Source organism: Salmo salar, unplaced genomic scaffold (genome assembly GCF_905237065.1).
Source record: "Salmo salar unplaced genomic scaffold, Ssal_v3.1, whole genome shotgun sequence".
Classification (NCBI taxonomy): domain Eukaryota; kingdom Metazoa; phylum Chordata; class Actinopteri; order Salmoniformes; family Salmonidae; genus Salmo; species Salmo salar.
In genome coordinates this window covers 121,651-142,500 of record NW_025548487.1, presented here as the reverse complement: position 1 = coordinate 142,500, position 20,850 = coordinate 121,651, and the positions used below count along the sequence as shown (strand labels likewise).

General features: G+C 39.5%; 1 protein-coding gene across 1 annotated transcript in view; it reads left to right on the top strand.

Moving 5' to 3' along the window:
• The window catches only part of LOC106594134 (cyclin-D-binding Myb-like transcription factor 1), a gene marked incomplete at its 5' end in the record, with an annotated part of 66,662 nt that overhangs the window by 31,243 nt on the left and 14,569 nt on the right, over positions 1-20,850 (top strand). The window contains 7 exon segments of the mRNA XM_045712434.1: positions 1,317-1,349; positions 1,430-1,539; positions 2,070-2,298; positions 3,255-3,406; positions 5,031-5,195; positions 6,554-6,633; positions 6,766-6,918. Of these exon segments, the coding sequence (XP_045568390.1) occupies positions 1,317-1,349; positions 1,430-1,539; positions 2,070-2,298; positions 3,255-3,406; positions 5,031-5,195; positions 6,554-6,633; positions 6,766-6,918 (922 nt within the window).

Below are 20,850 nucleotides of genomic sequence, written 5' to 3'. Positions count from 1 at the left end.
TCCCCCCACATCATCAGCCCCTCCCCACATCATCATCATCGTAGCCCCTCCCCCCACATCATCGCAGCCCCTCCCCCCACATCATCATCAGCCCCTCCCCCCACATCATCATCAGCCCCTCCCCCACATCATCATCAGCCCCTCCCCCCACATCATCATCAGCCCCTCCCCCACATCATCATCAGCCCCTCCCCCACATCATCATCAGCCCCTCCCCCCACATCATCATCATCGTAGCCCCTCCCCCCACATCATTGTAGCCCCTCCCCCACATCATCATCGTAGCCCCTCCCCCCACATCATCATCGTAGCCCCTCCCCCCACATCATCATCGTAGCCCCTCCCCCCACATCATCGTAACCCCCCACATCATCATCGTAGCCCCTCCCCCCACATCATCGTAGCCCCCCCACATCATCGTAGCCCCCCCACATCATCGTAGCCCCCCCCCACATCATCGTAGCCCCTCCCCCCACATCATCATCGTAGCCCCTCCCCCCCACATCATCGTAACCCCCCCCACATCATCGTAACCCCCCCACATCATCGTAACCCCCCCACATCATCGTAACCCCCCCACATCATCGTAGCCCCCCCCACATCATCGTAGCCCCCCCCACATCATCGTAACCCCCCCACATCATCGTAACCCCCCCACATCATCGTAACCCCCACATCATCGTAACCCCCCCACATCATCGTAACCCCCCACATCATCGTAACCCCCCCACATCATCGTAGCCCCTCCCCCACATCATCATCGTAGCCCCTCCCCCACATCATCATCGTAGCCCCTCCCCCCACATCATCATCGTAGCCCCTCCCCCCACATCATCGTAACCCCCCCACATCATCGTAGCCCCCCCCACATCATCGTAACCCCCCCACATCATCGTAACCCCCCCACATCATCGTAGCCCCCCACATCATCGTAGCCCCCCCACATCATCGTAGCCCCTCCCCCCACATCATCGTAACCCCCCCCACATCATCGTAGCCCCCCCACATCATCGTAGCCCCCCCACATCATCGTAGCCCCCCCCCACATCATCGTAGCCCCTCCCCCACATCATCGTAGCCCCCCCCCACATCATCGTAACCCCCCACATCATCGTAGCCCCCCCACATCATCGTAGCCCCCCCCCACATCATCGTAGCCCCCCCCACATCATCGTAGCCCCCCCACATCATCGTAGCCCCCCACATCATCGTAGCCCCCCCACATCATCGTAACCCCCCCCACATCATCGTAGCCCCCCAGAGTTTTAGTGTGTTGGTGTGTGTGATCTGACGTTGTTGTTGTTGTTGTTGTGAAGGTACTCTCCTGAGGAGATCAACAAGCTGAAAGAGTGAGTATGACATCACTTCCTCCTCTAAATGCGTCTCCAGTCAACATGGCGCTGCAGTCTGAGGATGTGTTTGTGTTCAGGCTGAGACAGAAGCATGGTAACGACTGGGCCACCATAGGAGCCGCTCTGGGTCGCAGCGCCTCGTCTGTTAAAGACCGCTGCCGACTGATGAAGGACACCTGCAACACAGGTCAGATACTTTATCCCGGAGGGTTGGTGCTTTAGGAAGCAGGTCAGATACTTTATCCTGGAGGGTTTATGCTTTAGGAAGCAGGTCAGACACTTTATCCTGGAGGGTTGGTGCTTTAGGAAGCAGGTCAGATACTTTATCCTGGAGGGTTGGTGCTTTAGGAAGCAGGTCAGATACTTTATCCTGGAGGGTTGGTGCTTTAGGAAGCAGGTCAGACACTTTATCCTGGAGGGTTGGTGCTTTAGGAAGCAGGTCAGACACGTTATCCTGGAGGGTTGGTGCTTTAGGAAGCAGGTCAGACACTTTATCCTGGAGGGTTGGTGCTTTAGGAAGCAGGTCAGATACTTTATCCCGGAGGGTTTATGCTTTAGGAAGCAGGTCAGATACTTTATCCTGGAGGGTTTATGCTTTAGGAAGCAGGTCAGACACTTTATCCTGGAGGGTTGGTGCTTTAGGAAGCAGGTCAGATACGTTATCCCGGAGGGTTCATGCTTTAGGAAGCAGGGACTTACAGTTGTCTGTGTGTGTAGGGAAGTGGAGTGAGGAAGAGGAGAGGCGTCTATCGGACAGTGTGTATGCGCTGGCGGGTGTGTGTCCAGGCCGTGCGGTGACGGGGGGAGTGTCCTGGGCGGCCGTAGCTGATCTGGTGGGAACGCGGTCGGAGAAACAGTGTCGCTCTAAATGGCTCAACTACCTCAACTGGAAACAGAGTGGAGGGACGGAGTGGACCAAAGACCAGGATCTCAGCTTAGTACACAGGTAGGGAGGAGTCTGGGTGGGGGTCTGTGTGGGTGGGGGGGTGGAGGGGGGTCTGGGTGGTGGGGGTCTGGGTGGTGGGGGTTTGGGTGGTGGGGGTGGGGTCTGGGTGGTGGGGGTCTGGGTGGAGGGGGGGTGGAGGGGGTCTGGGGGGTGGTGGGGGGTCTGGGTGGTGGGGGTCTGGGTGGAGGGGGTGGGGTTTGGGTGGTGGGGGTGGGGTCTGGGTGGTGGGGGTCTGGGTGGAGGGGTAGGGGGTGGGGGTCTGGGTGTTGGGGGGTCTGGGCGCTGGGGGGTCTGGGTGGGTGGTGGGGGGTCTGGGTGGAGGGGTCTGGGTGTCTGGGTGGGTGGTGGGGGTCTGGGTAGTGGTGGGGGGTCTGGGTGGGTGGTGGGGGTCTGGGTAGTGGGGGTCCTGGGGGGTCTGGGTGGGTGGTGGGGGTGGGTGGTGGGGGTCTGGGTCTGGGTGGTGGGGGTCTGGGTGGTGGGGGTCTGGGGGTCTGGGTGGTGGTGGGGGTCTGGGTGGTGGGGGTCTGGGTGGGTAGGTAGTGGGGGTCTGGGTGGTGGTGGGGGTCTGGGTGGGTAGTGGTGGTGGGGGTCTGGGTGGTGGGGGTCTGGGTGGGTAGTGGTGGTGGGGGTCTGGGTAGTGGGGGTCTGGGTGGGTAGTGGAGGTGGGGGTCTGGGTGGTGGGGGTCTGGGTGGGTGGTGGTGGGGGTCTGGGTGGTGGGGGTCTGGGTGGGTAGTGGTGGTGGGGGTGGGTGGTGGGGGTCTGGGTAGTGGTGGTCGGGGTGGTGGGGGTCTGGGAGGGTAATTACAGTATTAGAATGTAGTATTCAAACCAGCTTTATTGATGAAAGTACTTCTCCTGGCTTACTGTGTGTGTGTGTGTGTGTGTGTGTGTGTGTGTGTGTGTGTGTGTGTGTGTGTGTGTGTGTGTGTGTGTGTGTGTGTGTGTGTGTGTGCAGGATAGTGGAGTTGGATGTGGATGATGAGAATGAGTTAAAGTGGGAGGAGCTAGCAGGGGGGTGGAGCAGTGTTCGCTCTCCTCAGTGGCTCAGATCTAAGTGGTGGAGCATCAAGAGACAAGTAGCCAATCACAAGGAACTGCCCTTCCACGGTAACACCCCTGACCCTCACCTTTAACACCTGACCCTCACCTCTAACCCCTGACCCTCACCTCTAACCCCTGACCCTCACCTCTAACCCCTGACCCTTACCTCTCCTCACCTCTAACCCCTGACCCTCACCTCTAACCCCTGACCCTCACCTTTAACCCCTGACCCTCACCTTTAACCCCTGACCCTTACCTCTCCTCACCTCTAACCCCTGACCTCACCTCTGACCTCTAACCTCTGACCCTTACCTCACCTCTGACCTCTAACCCCTGACCTTTACCTCTCCTCACCTCTAACCCATGACCCTTACCTCTCCTCACCTCTGACCCCTGACCCTCTCCTCACCTCTGACCCCTGACCCTTATCTCTCCTCATCTCTGACCCCTGACCCTCACCTCTCCTCACCTCTGACCCCTGACCCTCACCTCTCCTCACGTCTGACCCCTGACCCTCTCCTCACCTCTGACCCCTGACCCTCTCCTCACCTCTGACCCCTGACCCTCTCCTCACCTCTGACCCCTGACCCTCACCTCTAACCCCTGACCTTTACCTCTAACCCCTGACCCTCCTCTCCTCATCTGACCCCTTACCTCTCCTCACCCCAAACCCCTGACCCTTACCTCTCCTCACCTCTAATCCCTGATCCTCACCTCTAACCCCTGACCCTTACCTCTCCTCACCTCTAATCCCTGATCCTCACCTCTAACCCCTGACCCTCACCTCTAACCCCTGACCCTCACCTTTAACCCCTGACCCTTACCTCTAACCCCTGACCCTTACCTCTAACCCCTGACCCTCACCTCTGACCCTCACCTCTAACCCCTGACCCTCACCTCTAACCCCTGACCCTTACCTCTAACCCCTGACCCTTACCTCTAACCCCTGACCCTCACCTCTGACCCTCACCTCTAACCCCTGACCCTCACCTCTAACCCCTGACCCTCACCTCTAACCCCTGACCCTCACCTCTAACCCCTGACCCTCACCTCTAACCCCTGACCCTCACCTCTAACCCCTGACCCTCACCTCTAACCCCTGACCCTCACCTCTAACCCCTGACCCTGACCTCACCTCTGACCTCTAACCCCTGACCCTTACCTCTCCTCACCTCTAACCCCTGACCCTTACCTCTCCTCACCTCTAACCCCTGACCCCTCCTCACCTCTGACCTCTCATATCCAGTATCAGCAACATGTTTAAATCATAACAAACTAGTGATACTGCTACTACTGCAGATAATACTGTGGGTGGTGTGTGTGTGTGTGATGTGATGTGATGTGGTGTGTGATGTGGTGTGTGATGTGGTGTGGTGTGTGATGTGTGATGTGGTGTGTGATGTGGTGTGTGATGTGGTGTGTATGTGTGTGTGTGTGTGTGTGTGATGTGGTGTGTATGTGTGTGTGTGTGTGTGTGTGTGGTGTGGATGTGGTGTGTGGTGTGGTGTGTGGTGTGTGTGGTGTGTGGTGTGTGGTGTGTGTGTGATGTGATGTGGTGTGTGATGTGATGGTGTGATGTGTGTGTGTGTGGTGTGGTGTGTGTGTGGTGTGTGTGTGGTGTGGTGTGGTGTGTGTGGTGTGTGTGTGTGTGTGTGTGTGTGTGTGTGGTGTGTGTGGTGTGTGTGTGTAGTGTTACTGAAGGGTCTTCAGGAGTTGATGGAGAATCCGTTAGGGGCGGGGCCAGGTAGCCCTTCCCCTTCCCTGCAGATCCGAGTCACGCGATTGGAGGAGTGCTGTAGCTCCACCCCCCGGCCCGTCACAGCGCTGCAGATCCCACTGCAGATCACACACCTCGGTCAGTACAGGGGGGGGAAGTGTGTGTGTGTGTGTGTGTGTGTGTGTGTGTGTGTGTGTGTGTGTGTGTGTGTGTGTGTGTACTGAACTGGCATGTCTATCAGCCTCAGACGGTGCTGGTGCCAGTGTGTGTGTGTGTGTGTACTGAACTGGCATGTCTATCAGCCTCAGACGGTGCTGGTGTGTGTGTGTGTGTACTGAACTGGCATGTCTATCAGCCTCAGACGGTGCTGGGACCAGTGTGTGTGTGTGTGTGTGTGTGTGTGTGTGTGTGTACTGAACTGGCATGTCTATCAGCCTCAGACGGTGCTGGTGCCAGTGTGTGTGTGTGTGTGTGTACTGAACTGGCATGTCTATCAGCCTCAGACGGTGCTGGGACCAGTGTGTGTGTGTGTGTGTGTGTGTGTGTGTGTGTGTGTGTGTACTGAACTGGCATGTCTATCAGCCTCAGACGGTGCTGGTGCCAGTGTGTGTGTGTGTGTGTACTGAACTGGCATGTCTATCAGCCTCAGACGGTGCTGGTGTGTGTGTGTGTGTACTGAACTGGCATGTCTATCAGCCTCAGACGGTGCTGGGACCAGTGTGTGTGTGTGTGTGTGTGTGTGTGTGTGTACTGAACTGGCATGTCTATCAGCCTCAGACGGTGCTGGTGCCAGTGTGTGTGTGTGTGTGTGTACTGAACTGGCATGTCTATCAGCCTCAGACGGTGCTGGGACCAGTGTGTGTGTGTGTGTGTGTGTGTGTGTGTGTGTGTGTGTGTGTACTGAACTGGCATGTCTATCAGCCTCAGACGGTGCTGGTGCCAGTGTGTGTGTGTGTGTGTACTGAACTGGCATGTCTATCAGCCTCAGACGGTGCTGGTGTGTGTGTGTGTGTACTGAACTGGCATGTCTATCAGCCTCAGACGGTGCTGGGACCAGTGTGTGTGTGTGTGTGTGTGTGTGTGTGTGTGTGTGTGTGTGTGTGTACTGAACTGGCATGTCTATCAGCCTCAGACGGTGCTGGTGCCAGTGTGTGTGTGTGTGTGTGTACTGAACTGGCATGTCTATCAGCCTCAGACGGTGCTGGTGCCAGTGTGTGTGTGTGTGTGTGTACTGAACTGGCATGTCTATCAGCCTCAGACGGTGCTGGGACCAGTGTGTGTGTGTGTGTGTGTGTGTGTGTGTGTGTGTGTTACTGAACTGGCATCTCCATCAGCCTCAGACGGTGCTGGGACCAGTGTGTGTGTGTGTGTGTGTGTGTGTGTGTGTGTGTGTGTGTGTGTGTACTGAACTGGCGTGTCTATCAGCCTCAGACGGTGCTGGGACCAGTGTGTGTGTGTGTGTGTGTGTGTGTGTACTGAACTGGCGTGTCTATCAGCCTCAGACGGTGCTGGGACCAGTGATACAGAGACCATCACCCTCAACACTGCTGCTCTTCAGACCTTACAGATCCTCCCTGTGAGTTGGACCATAATATCACCTTTAGATACAGACACAATGTTCACGCTCTTTTAATATCACAACAACAATCCCCGTGTGTGTGTGTGTGTGTGTGTGTGTGTGTGTGTGTGTGTGTGTGTGTGTGTGTAGTCTTTCCACCTGCACCCTACAGGAACTCCAGGGACATATTTCCTTCAGACAGCAGCCAATCAGAGCCTGCCGCTCAGTCTTTCCAGCAATCCCACCGTGACCCTGACGGCTAGCTCCTCGTCCCCAGAACACATCATCCTACACAGCCTCTCAGTGAGTGTTCGGGACGGATCCACATGAACTGGTCCCATGAGGTTCTTTCGGACCCTAAAACCCCTCATGATTCGTTTTCATTGGCAGTGACATTTTGTTAATTCTCTTGTTTTGAGCGACAAATTTTTGTTTTTCCTTGCTGGGGAACGTAACAGGAAGTAATCGGCGGCAGGGTAGCGTAGTGGTTAGAGCGTTGGACTAGTAACCAGCAGCGTAGCCTAGTGGTTAGAGCGTTGGACTAGTAACCAGCAGCGAAGCCTAGTGGTTAGAGCGTTGGACTAGTAACCAGCAGCGTAGCCTAGTGGTTAGAGCGTTGGACTAGTAACCAGCAGGTAGCCTAGTGGTTAGAGCGTTGGACTAGTAACCAGCAGGGTAGCCTAGTGGTTAGAGCGTTGGACTAGTAACCAGCAGGGTAGCCTAGTGGTTAGAGCATTGGACTAGTAACCAGCAGGTAGCCTAGTGGTTAGAGCGTTGGACTAGTAACCAGCAGGTAGCCTAGTGGTTAGAGCGTTGGACTAGTAACCAGCAGGTAGCCTAGTGGTTAGAGCGTTGGACTAGTAACCAGCAGCGTAGCCTAGTGGTTAGAGCGTTGGACTAGTAACCAGCAGGTAGCCTAGTGGTTAGAGCGTTGGACTAGTAACCAGCAGGTAGCCTAGTGGTTAGAGCGTTGGACTAGTAACCAGCAGGGTAGCCTAGTGGTTAGAGCGTTGGACTAGTAACCAGCAGCGTAGCCTAGTGGTTAGAGCGTTGGACTAGTAACCAGCAGGGTAGCGTAGTGGTTAGAGCGTTGGACTAGTAACCAGCAGCGTAGCCTAGTGGTTAGAGCGTTGGACTAGTAACCAGCAGGTAGCCTAGTGGTTAGAGCGTTGGACTAGTAACCAGCAGGGTAGCGTAGTGGTTAGAGCGTTGGACTAGTAACCAGCAGCGTAGCCTAGTGGTTAGAGCGTTGGACTAGTAACCAGCAGGGTAGCCTAGTGGTTAGAGCGTTGGACTAGTAACCAGCAGCGTAGCCTAGTGGTTAGAGCGTTGGACTAGTAACCAGCAGGTAGCCTAGTGGTTAGAGCGTTGGACTAGTAACCAGCAGGGTAGCCTAGTGGTTAGAGCGTTGGACTAGTAACCAGCAGCGTAGCCTAGTGGTTAGAGCGTTGGACTAGTAACCAGCAGGTAGCCTAGTGGTTAGAGCGTTGGGCCAGTAACCAGCAGGTAGCCTAGTGGTTAGAGCGTTGGACTAGTAACCAGCAGGTAGCCTAGTGGTTAGAGCTTTGGACTAGTAACCAGCAGGGTAGCCTAGTGGTTAGAGCGTTGGACTAGTAACCAGCAGGTAGCCTAGTGGTTAGAGCGTTGGACTAGTAACCAGCAGGTAGCCTAGTGGTTAGAGCGTTGGACTAGTAACCAGCAGGTAGCCTAGTGGTTAGAGCGTTGGACTAGTAACCAGCAGGTAGCCTAGTGGTTAGAGCGTTGGACTAGTAACCAGCAGGGTAGCCTAGTGGTTAGAGCTTTGGACTAGTAACCAGCAGGGTAGCCTAGTGGTTAGAGCGTTGGACTAGTAACCAGCAGCATAGCCTAGTGGTTAGAGCGTTGGACTAGTAACCAGCAGGTAGCCTAGTGGTTAGAGCGTTGGACTAGTAACCAGCAGGTAGCCTAGTGGTTAGAGCGTTGGACTAGTAACCAGCAGGTAGCCTAGTGGTTAGAGCGTTGGACTAGTAGCCAGCAGCGTAGCCTAGTGGTTAGAGCGTTGGACTAGTAACCAGCAGGTAGCCTAGTGGTTAGAGCGTTGGACTAGTAACCAGCAGGTAGCCTAGTGGTTAGAGCGTTGGACTAGTAACCAGCAGGGTAGCCTAGTGGTTAGAGCGTTGGACTAGTAACCAGCAGCGTAGCCTAGTGGTTAGAGCGTTGGACTAGTAACCAGCAGCGTAGCCTAGTGGTTAGAGCGTTGGGCCAGTAACCAGCAGCGTAGCCTAGTGGTTAGAGCGTTGGACCAGTAACCAGCAGGTAGCCTAGTGCTTAGAGCATTGGACTAGTAACCAGCAGCGTAGCCTAGTGGTTAGAGCGTTGGACTAGTAACCAGCAGGGTAGCCTAGTGGTTAGAGCGTTGGACTAGTAACCAGCAGGTAGCCTAGTGGTTAGAGCGTTGTACTAGTAACCAGCAGGTAGCCTAGTGGTTAGAGCGTTGGACTAGTAACCAGCAGGGTAGCCTAGTGGTTAGAGCGTTGGACTAGTAACCAGCAGCGTAGCCTAGTGGTTAGAGCGTTGGACTAGTAACCAGCAGGTAGCCTAGTGGTTAGAGCGTTGGACTAGTAACCAGCAGCGTAGCCTAGTGGTTAGAGCGTTGGACTAGTAACCAGCAGGTAGCCTAGTGGTTAGAGCGTTGGACTAGTAACCAGCAGGTAGCCTAGTGGTTAGAGCGTTGGACTAGTAACCAGCAGCGTAGCCTAGTGGTTAGAGCGTTGGACTAGTAACCAGCAGGGTAGCCTAGTGGTTAGAGCGTTGGACTAGTAACCAGCAGCGTAGCCTAGTGGTTAGAGCGTTGGTCTAGTAACCGAAAGGTTGCAAGTTCGAATCCCCGAGCTGACAAGGTAAAAATCTGTCGTTCTGCCCCTGAACAAGGCAGTTAACCCACTGTTCCCCGGGAGGCCGTCATTATAAATCAGAATTTGTTCTTAACTGACTTGCCTCGTTAAATAAAGGTTAAATAAAAAAATATCTAATAATGAATCTAATAATTCTATTGTAATTTCTGTACAATAGAAGATATTTAAACCCAGACAGCTTTTAGAGAAACAATTGTGAGCGATTATTATAAATAACGTTCCCTCATTAATATTATTATAAATAACGTTCCCTCAGTAATATTATTATAAATAACGTTCCCTCAGTAATATTATTATAAATAACGTTCCCTCCCTCAGTAATATTATTATAAATAACGTTCCCTCCCTCAGTAATATTATTATAAATAACGTTCCCTCAGTAATATTATTATAAATAACGTTCCCTCAGTAATATTATTATAAATAACGTTCCCTCAGTAATATTATTATAAATAACGTTCCCTCCCTCAGTAATATTATTATAAATAACGTTCCCTCAGTAATATTATTATAAATAACGTTCCCTCAGTAATATTATTATAAATAACGTTCCCTCAGTAATATTATTATAAATAACGTTCCCTCAGTAATATTATTATAAATAACGTTCCCTCAGTAATATTATTATAAATAACGTTCCCTCAGTAATATTATTATAAATAACGTTCCCTCAGTAATATTATTATAAATAACGTTCCCTCAGTAATATTATTATAAATAACGTTCCCTCAGTAATATTATTATAAATAACGTTCCCTCAGTAATATTATTATAAATAACGTTCCCTCCCTCAGTAATATTATTATAAATAACGTTCCCTCAGTAATATTATTATAAATAACGTTCCCTCAGTAATATTATTATAAATAACGTTCCCTCCCTCAGTAATATTATTATAAATAACGTTCCCTCAGTAATATTATTATAAATAACGTTCCCTCAGTAATATTATTATAAATAACGTTCCCTCAGTAATATTATTATAAATAATGTTCCCTCAGTAATATTATTATAAATAACGTTCCCTCAGTAATATTATTATAAATAACGTTCCCTCAGTAATATTATTATAAATAACGTTCCCTCCCTCAGTAATATTATTATAAATAACGTTCCCTCCCTCAGTAATATTATTATAAATAACGTTCCCTCAGTAATATTATTATAAATAACGTTCCCTCAGTAATATTATTATAAATAACGTTCCCTCAGTAATATTATTATAAATAACGTTCCCTCAGTAATATTATTATAAATAACGTTCCCTCCCTCAGTAATATTATTATAAATAACGTTCCCTCAGTAATATTATTATAAATAACGTTCCCTCAGTAATATTATTATAAATAACGTTCCCTCAGTAATATTATTATAAATAACGTTCCCTCAGTAATATTATTATAAATAACGTTCCCTCAGTAATATTATTATAAATAACGTTCCCTCAGTAATATTATTATAAATAACGTTCCCTCAGTAATATTATTATAAATAACGTTCCCTCCCTCAGTAATATTATTATAAATAACGTTCCCTCAGTAATATTATTATAAATAACGTTCCCTCAGTAATATTATTATAAATAACGTTCACTCCCTCAGTAATATTATTATAAATAACGTTCCCTCAGTAATATTATTATAAATAACGTTCCCTCAGTAATATTATTATAAATAACGTTCCCTCAGTAATATTATTATAAATAACGTTCACTCCCTCAGTAATATTATTATAAATAACGTTCCCTCAGTAATATTATTATAAATAACGTTCCCTCCCTCAGTAATATTATTATAAATAACGTTCCCTCAGTAATATTATTATAAATAACGTTCCCTCAGTAATATTATTATAAATAACGTTCCCTCAGTAATATTATTATAAATAACGTTCCCTCAGTAATATTATTATAAATAACGTTCCCTCAGTAATATTATTATAAATAACGTTCCCTCCCTCAGTAATATTATTATAAATAACGTTCCCTCAGTAATATTATTATAAATAACGTTCCCTCAGTAATATTATTATAAATAACGTTCCCTCAGTAATATTATTATAAATAACGTTCCCTCAGTAATATTATTATAAATAACGTTCCCTCAGTAATATTATTATAAATAACGTTCCCTCAGTAATATTATTATAAATAACGTTCCCTCAGTAATATTATTATAAATAACGTTCACTCCCTCAGTAATATTATTATAAATAACGTTCCCTCAGTAATATTATTATAAATAACGTTTCCCCTCCCTCAGTAATATTATTATAAATAACGTTCCCTCAGTAATATTATTATAAATAACGTTCCCTCAGTAATATTATTATAAATAACGTTCCCTCCCTCAGTAATATTATTATAAATAACGTTCCCTCAGTAATATTATTATAAATAACGTTCCCTCAGTAATATTATTATAAATAACGTTCCCTCAGTAATATTATTATAAATAACGTTCCCTCAGTAATATTATTATAAATAACGTTCCCTCCCTCAGTAATATTATTATAAATAACGTTCCCTCCCTCAGTAATATTATTATAAATAACGTTCCCTCAGTAATATTATTATAAATAACGTTCCCTCAGTAATATTATTATAAATAACGTTCCCTCAGTAATATTATTATAAATAACGTTCCCTCAGTAATATTATTATAAATAACGTTCCCTCAGTAATATTATTATAAATAACGTTCCCTCAGTAATATTATTATAAATAACGTTCCCTCAGTAATATTATTATAAATAACGTTCCCTCAGTAATATTATTATAAATAACGTTCCCTCAGTAATATTATTATAAATAACGTTCCCTCAGTAATATTATTATAAATAACGTTCCCTCCCTCAGTAATATTATTATAAATAACGTTCCCTCAGTAATATTATTATAAATAACGTTCCCTCAGTAATATTATTATAAATAACGTTCCCTCAGTAATATTATTATAAATAACGTTCCCTCAGTAATATTATTATAAATAACGTTCCCTCCCTCAGTAATATTATTATAAATAACGTTCCCTCCCTCAGTAATATTATTATAAATAACGTTCCCTCAGTAATATTATTATAAATAACGTTCCCTCAGTAATATTATTATAAATAACGTTCCCTCCCTCAGTAATATTATTATAAATAACGTTCCCTCAGTAATATTATTATAAATAACGTTCCCTCAGTAATATTATTATAAATAACGTTCCCTCCCTCAGTAATATTATTATAAATAACGTTCCCTCAGTAATATTATTATAAATAACGTTCCCTCAGTAATATTATTATAAATAACGTTCCCTCAGTAATATTATTATAAATAACGTTCCCTCAGTAATATTATTATAAATAACGTTCCCTCAGTAATATTATTATAAATAACGTTCCCTCAGTAATATTATTATAAATAACGTTCCCTCAGTAATATTATTATAAATAACGTTCCCTCAGTAATATTATTATAAATAACGTTCCCTCAGTAATATTATTATAAATAACGTTCCCTCAGTAATATTATTATAAATAACGTTCCCTCAGTAATATTATTATAAATAACGTTCCCTCAGTAATATTATTATAAATAACGTTCCCTCAGTAATATTATTATAAATAACGTTCCCTCAGTAATATTATTATAAATAACGTTCCCTCAGTAATATTATTATAAATAACGTTCCCTCAGTAATATTATTATAAATAACGTTCCCTCAGTAATATTATTATAAATAACGTTCCCTCAGTAATATTATTATAAATAACGTTCCCTCAGTAATATTATTATAAATAACGTTCCCTCAGTAATATTATTATAAATAACGTTCCCTCAGTAATATTATTATAAATAACGTTCCCTCAGTAATATTATTATAAATAACGTTCCCTCAGTAATATTATTATAAATAACGTTCCCTCAGTAATATTATTATAAATAACGTTCCCTCCTCAGTAATATTATTATAAATAACGTTCCCTCAGTAATATTATTATAAATAACGTTCCCTCAGTAATATTATTATAAATAACGTTCCCCCTCAGTAATATTATTATAAATAACGTTCCTCCCTCAGTAATATTATTATAAATAACGTTCCCTCAGTAATATTATTATAAATAACGTTCCCTCAGTAATATTATTATAAATAACGTTCCCTCAGTAATATTATTATAAATAACGTTCCCTCCCTCAGTAATATTATTATAAATAACGTTCCCCTCAGTAATATTATTATAAATAACGTTCCCTCAGTAATATTATTATAAATAACGTTCCCTCCTCAGTAATATTATTATAAATAACGTTCCCCTCAGTAATATTATTATAAATAACGTTCCTCCTCAGTAATATTATTATAAATAACGTTCCTCCTCAGTAATATTATTATAAATAACGTTCCCTCAGTAATATTATTATAAATAACGTTCCCTCCCTCAGTAATATTATTATAAATAACGTTCCCTCAGTAATATTATTATAAATAACGTTCCCTCAGTAATATTATTATAAATAACGTTCCCTCCCTCAGTAATATTATTATAAATAACGTTCCCTCAGTAATATTATTATAAATAACGTTCACTCCCTCAGTAATATTATTATAAATAACGTTCCCTCAGTAATATTATTATAAATAACGTTCCCTCAGTAATATTATTATAAATAACGTTCCCTCAGTAATATTATTATAAATAACGTTCCCTCAGTAATATTATTATAAATAACGTTCCCTCAGTAATATTATTATAAATAACGTTCCCTCAGTAATATTATTATAAATAACGTTCCCTCAGTAATATTATTATAAATAACGTTCCCTCAGTAATATTATTATAAATAACGTTCCCTCAGTAATATTATTATAAATAACGTTCCCTCAGTAATATTATTATAAATAACGTTCCCTCAGTAATATTATTATAAATAACGTTCCCTCAGTAATATTATTATAAATAACGTTCCCTCAGTAATATTATTATAAATAACGTTCCCTCCCTCAGTAATATTATTATAAATAACGTTCCCTCAGTAATATTATTATAAATAACGTTCCCTCAGTAATATTATTATAAATAACGTCCCTCCCTCAGTAATATTATTATAAATAACGTTCCCTCAGTAATATTATTATAAATAACGTTCCCTCAGTAATATTATTATAAATAACGTTCCTCCCTCAGTAATATTATTATAAATAACGTTCCCTCAGTAATATTATTATAAATAACGTTCCCTCAGTAATATTATTATAAATAACGTCCTTCCCTCAGTAATATTATTATAAATAACGTTCCCTCAGTAATATTATTATAAATAACGTTCCCTCTAGTAATATTATTATAAATAACGTTCCCTCAGTAATATTATTATAAATAACGCTCCCTCAGTAATATTATTATAAATAACGTTCCCCCTCAGTAATATTATTATAAATAACGTTCCCTCAGTAATATTATTATAAATAACGTTCCCTCCCTCAGTAATATTATTATAAATAACGTTCCCTCAGTAATATTATTATAAATAACGTTCCCTCCCTCAGTAATATTATTATAAATAACGTTCCCTCAGTAATATTATTATAAATAACGTTCCCTCAGTAATATTATTATAAATAACGTTCCCTCCCTCAGTAATATTATTATAAATAACGTCCCCTCAGTAATATTATTATAAATAACGTTCCCTCCCTCAGTAATATTATTATAAATAACGTTCCCTCAGTAATATTATTATAAATAACGTTCCCTCAGTAATATTATTATAAATAACGTTCCCTCCCTCAGTAATATTATTATAAATAACGTTCCCTCAGTAATATTATTATAAATAACGTTCTTCCCTCAGTAATATTATTATAAATAACGTTCCCTCAGTAATATTATTATAAATAACGTTCCCTCAGTAATATTATTATAAATAACGTTCCCCCTCAGTAATATTATTATAAATAACGTTCCCTCAGTAATATTATTATAAATAACGTTCCCTCAGTAATATTATTATAAATAACGTTCCCTCCTCAGTAATATTATTATAAATAACGCTCCCTCAGTAATATTATTATAAATAACGCTCCCTCAGTAATATTATTATAAATAACGTTCCCTCAGTAATATTATATAAATAACGCTCCCTCAGTAATATTATTATAAATAACGTTCCCTCAGTAATATTATTATAAATAACGCCTCCCTCAGTAATATTATTATAAATAACGTTCCCTCCTCAGTAATATTATTATAAATAACGTCCCTCCCTCAGTAATATTATTATAAATAACGCTCCCTCAGTAATATTATTATAAATAACGCCTCCCTCAGTAATATTATTATAAATAACGTTCCCTCAGTAATATTATTATAAATAACGTTCCCTCCTCAGTAATATTATTATAAATAACGCTCCCTCAGTAATATTATTATAAATAACGTTCCCTCCCTCAGTAATATTATTATAAATAACGTTCCCTCCCTCAGTAATATTATTATAAATAACGTTCCCTCAGTAATATTATTATAAATAACGTTCCCTCAGTAATATTATTATAAATAACGTTCCCCCTCAGTAATATTATTATAAATAACGTTCCCTCAGTAATATTATTATAAATAACGTTCCCTCCCTCAGTAATATTATTATAAATAACGTTCCCTCCCTCAGTAATATTATTATAAATAACGTTCCCTCAGTAATATTATTATAAATAACGTTCCCTCAGTAATATTATTATAAATAACGTTCCCTCAGTAATATTATTATAAATAACGTTCCCTCAGTAATATTATTATAAATAACGTTCCCTCAGTAATATTATTATAAATAACGTTCCCTCAGTAATATTATTATAAATAACGTTCCCTCAGTAATATTATTATAAATAACGTTCCCTCAGTAATATTATTATAAATAACGTTCCCTCCTCAGTAATATTATTATAAATAACGTTCCCTCAGTAATATTATTATAAATAACGTTCCTCCCTCAGTAATATTATTATAAATAACGTTCCCTCAGTAATATTATTATAAATAACGTTCCCTCAGTAATATTATTATAAATAACGTTCCCTCAGTAATATTATTATAAATAACGTTCCCTCAGTAATATTATTATAAATAACGTTCCCTCCCTCAGTAATATTATTATAAATAACGTTCCCTCAGTAATATTATTATAAATAACGTTCCCTCCTCAGTAATATTATTATAAATAACGCTCCCTCAGTAATATTATTATAAATAACGTTCCCTCAGTAATATTATTATAAATAACGTTCCTCCTCAGTAATATTATTATAAATAACGTTCCCTCAGTAATATTATTATAAATAACGCTCCCTCAGTAATATTATTATAAATAACGTCCCTCCCTCAGTAATATTATTATAAATAACGTTCCCCTCAGTAATATTATTATAAATAACGTTCCCTCCCTCAGTAATATTATTATAAATAACGTTCCCTCAGTAATATTATTATAAATAACGTTCCCTCCCTCAGTAATATTATTATAAATAACGTTCCCCTCAGTAATATTATTATAAATAACGTTCCCTCCCTCAGTAATATTATTATAAATAACGTTCCCTCAGTAATATTATTATAAATAACGTTCCCTCCCTCAGTAATATTATTATAAATAACGTTCCCTCAGTAATATTATTATAAATAACGTTTCCCTCAGTAATATTATTATAAATAACGTTCCCTCAGTAATATTATTATAAATAACGTTCCCTCAGTAATATTATTATAAATAACGCTCCCTCAGTAATATTATTATAAATAACGTTCCTCCCTCAGTAATATTATTATAAATAACGTTCCCTCAGTAATATTATTATAAATAACGTTCCCCCTCAGTAATATTATTATAAATAACGTTCCCCCCTCAGTAATATTATTATAAATAACGTTCCCTCAGTAATATTATTATAAATAACGTTCCCTCAGTAATATTATTATAAATAACGTTCCCCCCTCAGTAATATTATTATAAATAACGTTCCCTCAGTAATATTATTATAAATAACGTTCCCTCCCAGTAATATTATTATAAATAACGTTCCCTCCCTCAGTAATATTATTATAAATAACGTTCCCTCAGTAATATTATTATAAATAACGTTCCCTCAGTAATATTATTATAAATAACGTTCCTCCCTCAGTAATATTATTATAAATAACGCTCCCTCAGTAATATTATTATAAATAACGTTCCCCCTCAGTAATATTATTATAAATAACGTCCTCCCTCAGTAATATTATTATAAATAACGTTCCCCCTCAGTAATATTATTATAAATAACGTTCCCTCCTCAGTAATATTATTATAAATAACGCTCCCTCAGTAATATTATTATAAATAACGTTCCCTCAGTAATATTATTATAAATAACGTTCCCTCAGTAATATTATTATAAATAACGTTCCCTCAGTAATATTATTATAAATAACGTTCCCTCCAGTAATATTATTATAAATAACGTTCCCTCAGTAATATTATTATAAATAACGTTCCCTCCAGTAATATTATTATAAATAACGTTCCCTCAGTAATATTATTATAAATAACGTTCCCTCCCTCAGTAATATTATTATAAATAACGTTCCCTCAGTAATATTATTATAAATAACGTTCCCTCAGTAATATTATTATAAATAACGTTCCCTCAGTAATATTATTATAAATAACGTTCCCTCCCTCAGTAATATTATTATAAATAACGCTTCCCTCAGTAATATTATTATAAATAACGTTCCCCTCAGTAATATTATTATAAATAACGTTCCCTCCTCAGTAATATTATTATAAATAACGTTCCCTCAGTAATATTATTATAAATAACGTTCCCTCAGTAATATTATTATAAATAACGTTCCCTCCCTCAGTAATATTATTATAAATAACGTTCCCTCAGTAATATTATTATAAATAACGTTCCCTCCCTCAGTAATATTATTATAAATAACGTTCCCTCAGTAATATTATTATAAATAACGTTCCCTCCCTCAGTAATATTATTATAAATAACGTTCCCTCAGTAATATTATTATAAATAACGCTCCCTCAGTAATATTATTATAAATAACGTTCCCCTCAGTAATATTATTATAAATAACGTTCCCCCTCAGTAATATTATTATAAATAACGTTCCCTCAGTAATATTATTATAAATAACGTTCCCTCAGTAATATTATTATAAATAACGTTCCCTCAGTAATATTATTATAAATAACGTTCCCTCAGTAATATTATTATAAATAACGTTCCCTCAGTAATATTATTATAAATAACGTTCCCTCCCTCAGTAATATTATTATAAATAACGTTCCCTCAGTAATATTATTATAAATAACGTTCCCCCTCAGTAATATTATTATAAATAACGTTCCTCCTCAGTAATATTATTATAAATAACGTTCCTCCTCAGTAATATTATTATAAATAACGTTCCCTCAGTAATATTATTATAAATAACGTTCCCTCAGTAATATTATTATAAATAACGTTCCCTCAGTAATATTATTATAAATAACGTTCCCTCAGTAATATTATTATAAATAACGTTCCCTCAGTAATATTATTATAAATAACGTTCCTCCTCAGTAATATTATTATAAATAACGTTCCCTCAGTAATATTATTATAAATAACGTTCCCTCCCTCAGTAATATTATTATAAATAACGTTCCCTCAGTAATATTATTATAAATAACGTTCCCCCTCAGTAATATTATTATAAATAACGTTCCCTCAGTAATATTATTATAAATAACGTTTCCCTCAGTAATATTATTATAAATAACGTTCCCTCCTCAGTAATATTATTATAAATAACGTTCCCTCCCTCAGTAATATTATTATAAATAACGTTCCCTCAGTAATATTATTATAAATAACGTTCCCCTCAGTAATATTATTATAAATAACGCTCCCTCAGTAATATTATTATAAATAACGTTCCTCCCTCAGTAATATTATTATAAATAACGTCCTCCCTCAGTAATATTATTATAAATAACGTTCCCTCAGTAATATTATTATAAATAACGTTCCCTCAGTAATATTATTATAAATAACGTTCCCTCAGTAATATTATTATAAATAACGTTCCCCCTCAGTAATATTATTATAAATAACGTTCCTCCCTCAGTAATATTATTATAAATAACGTTCCTCCCTCAGTAATATTATTATAAATAACGTTCCCCCTCAGTAATATTATTATAAATAACGTTCCTCAGTAATATTATATAAAAACGCTCCCTCAGTAATATTATTATAAATAACGTTCCCTCCCTCAGTAATATTATTATAAATAACGTTCCCTCAGTAATATTATTATAAATAACGTTCCCTCAGTAATATTATTATAAATAACGTTCCTCCCTCAGTAATATTATTATAAATAACGTTCCCTCAGTAATATTATTATAAATAACGTTCCTCCCTCAGTAATATTATTATAAATAACGTTCCCTCAGTAATATTATTATAAATAACGTTCCCTCAGTAATATTATTATAAATAACGTTCCTCCCTCAGTAATATTATTATAAATAACGTTCCCTCAGTAATATTATTATAAATAACGTTCCTCCCTCAGTAATATTATTATAAATAACGTTCCCTCAGTAATATTATTATAAATAACGTTCCCTCAGTAATATTATTATAAATAACGTTCCCTCAGTAATATTATTATAAATAACGTTCCCTCAGTAATATTATTATAAATAACGTCCTCTCCTCAGTAATATTATTATAAATAACGTTCCCTCAGTAATATTATTATAAATAACGTTCCCTCAGTAATATTATTATAAATAACGTTCCCTCAGTAATATTATTATAAATAACGTTCCCTCAGTAATATTATTATAAATAACGTTCCCCTCAGTAATATTATTATAAATAACGTTCCCCCTCAGTAATATTATTATAAATAACGTTCCCTCCTCAGTAATATTATTATAAATAACGTTCCCTCAGTAATATTATTATAAATAACGTTCCCTCAGTAATATTATTATAAATAACGCCTCCCTCAGTAATATTATTATAAATAACGTTCCTCCCTCAGTAATATTATTATAAATAACGCTCCCTCAGTAATATTATTATAAATAACGTTCCCTCAGTAATATTATTATAAATAACGTTCCCTCAGTAATATTATTATAAATAACGTTCTCCTCAGTAATATTATTATAAATAACGTTCCCCCCTCAGTAATATTATTATAAATAACGTTCCCTCAGTAATATTATTATAAATAACGTTCCCTCCCTCAGTAATATTATTATAAATAACGTTCCCTCCTCAGTAATATTATT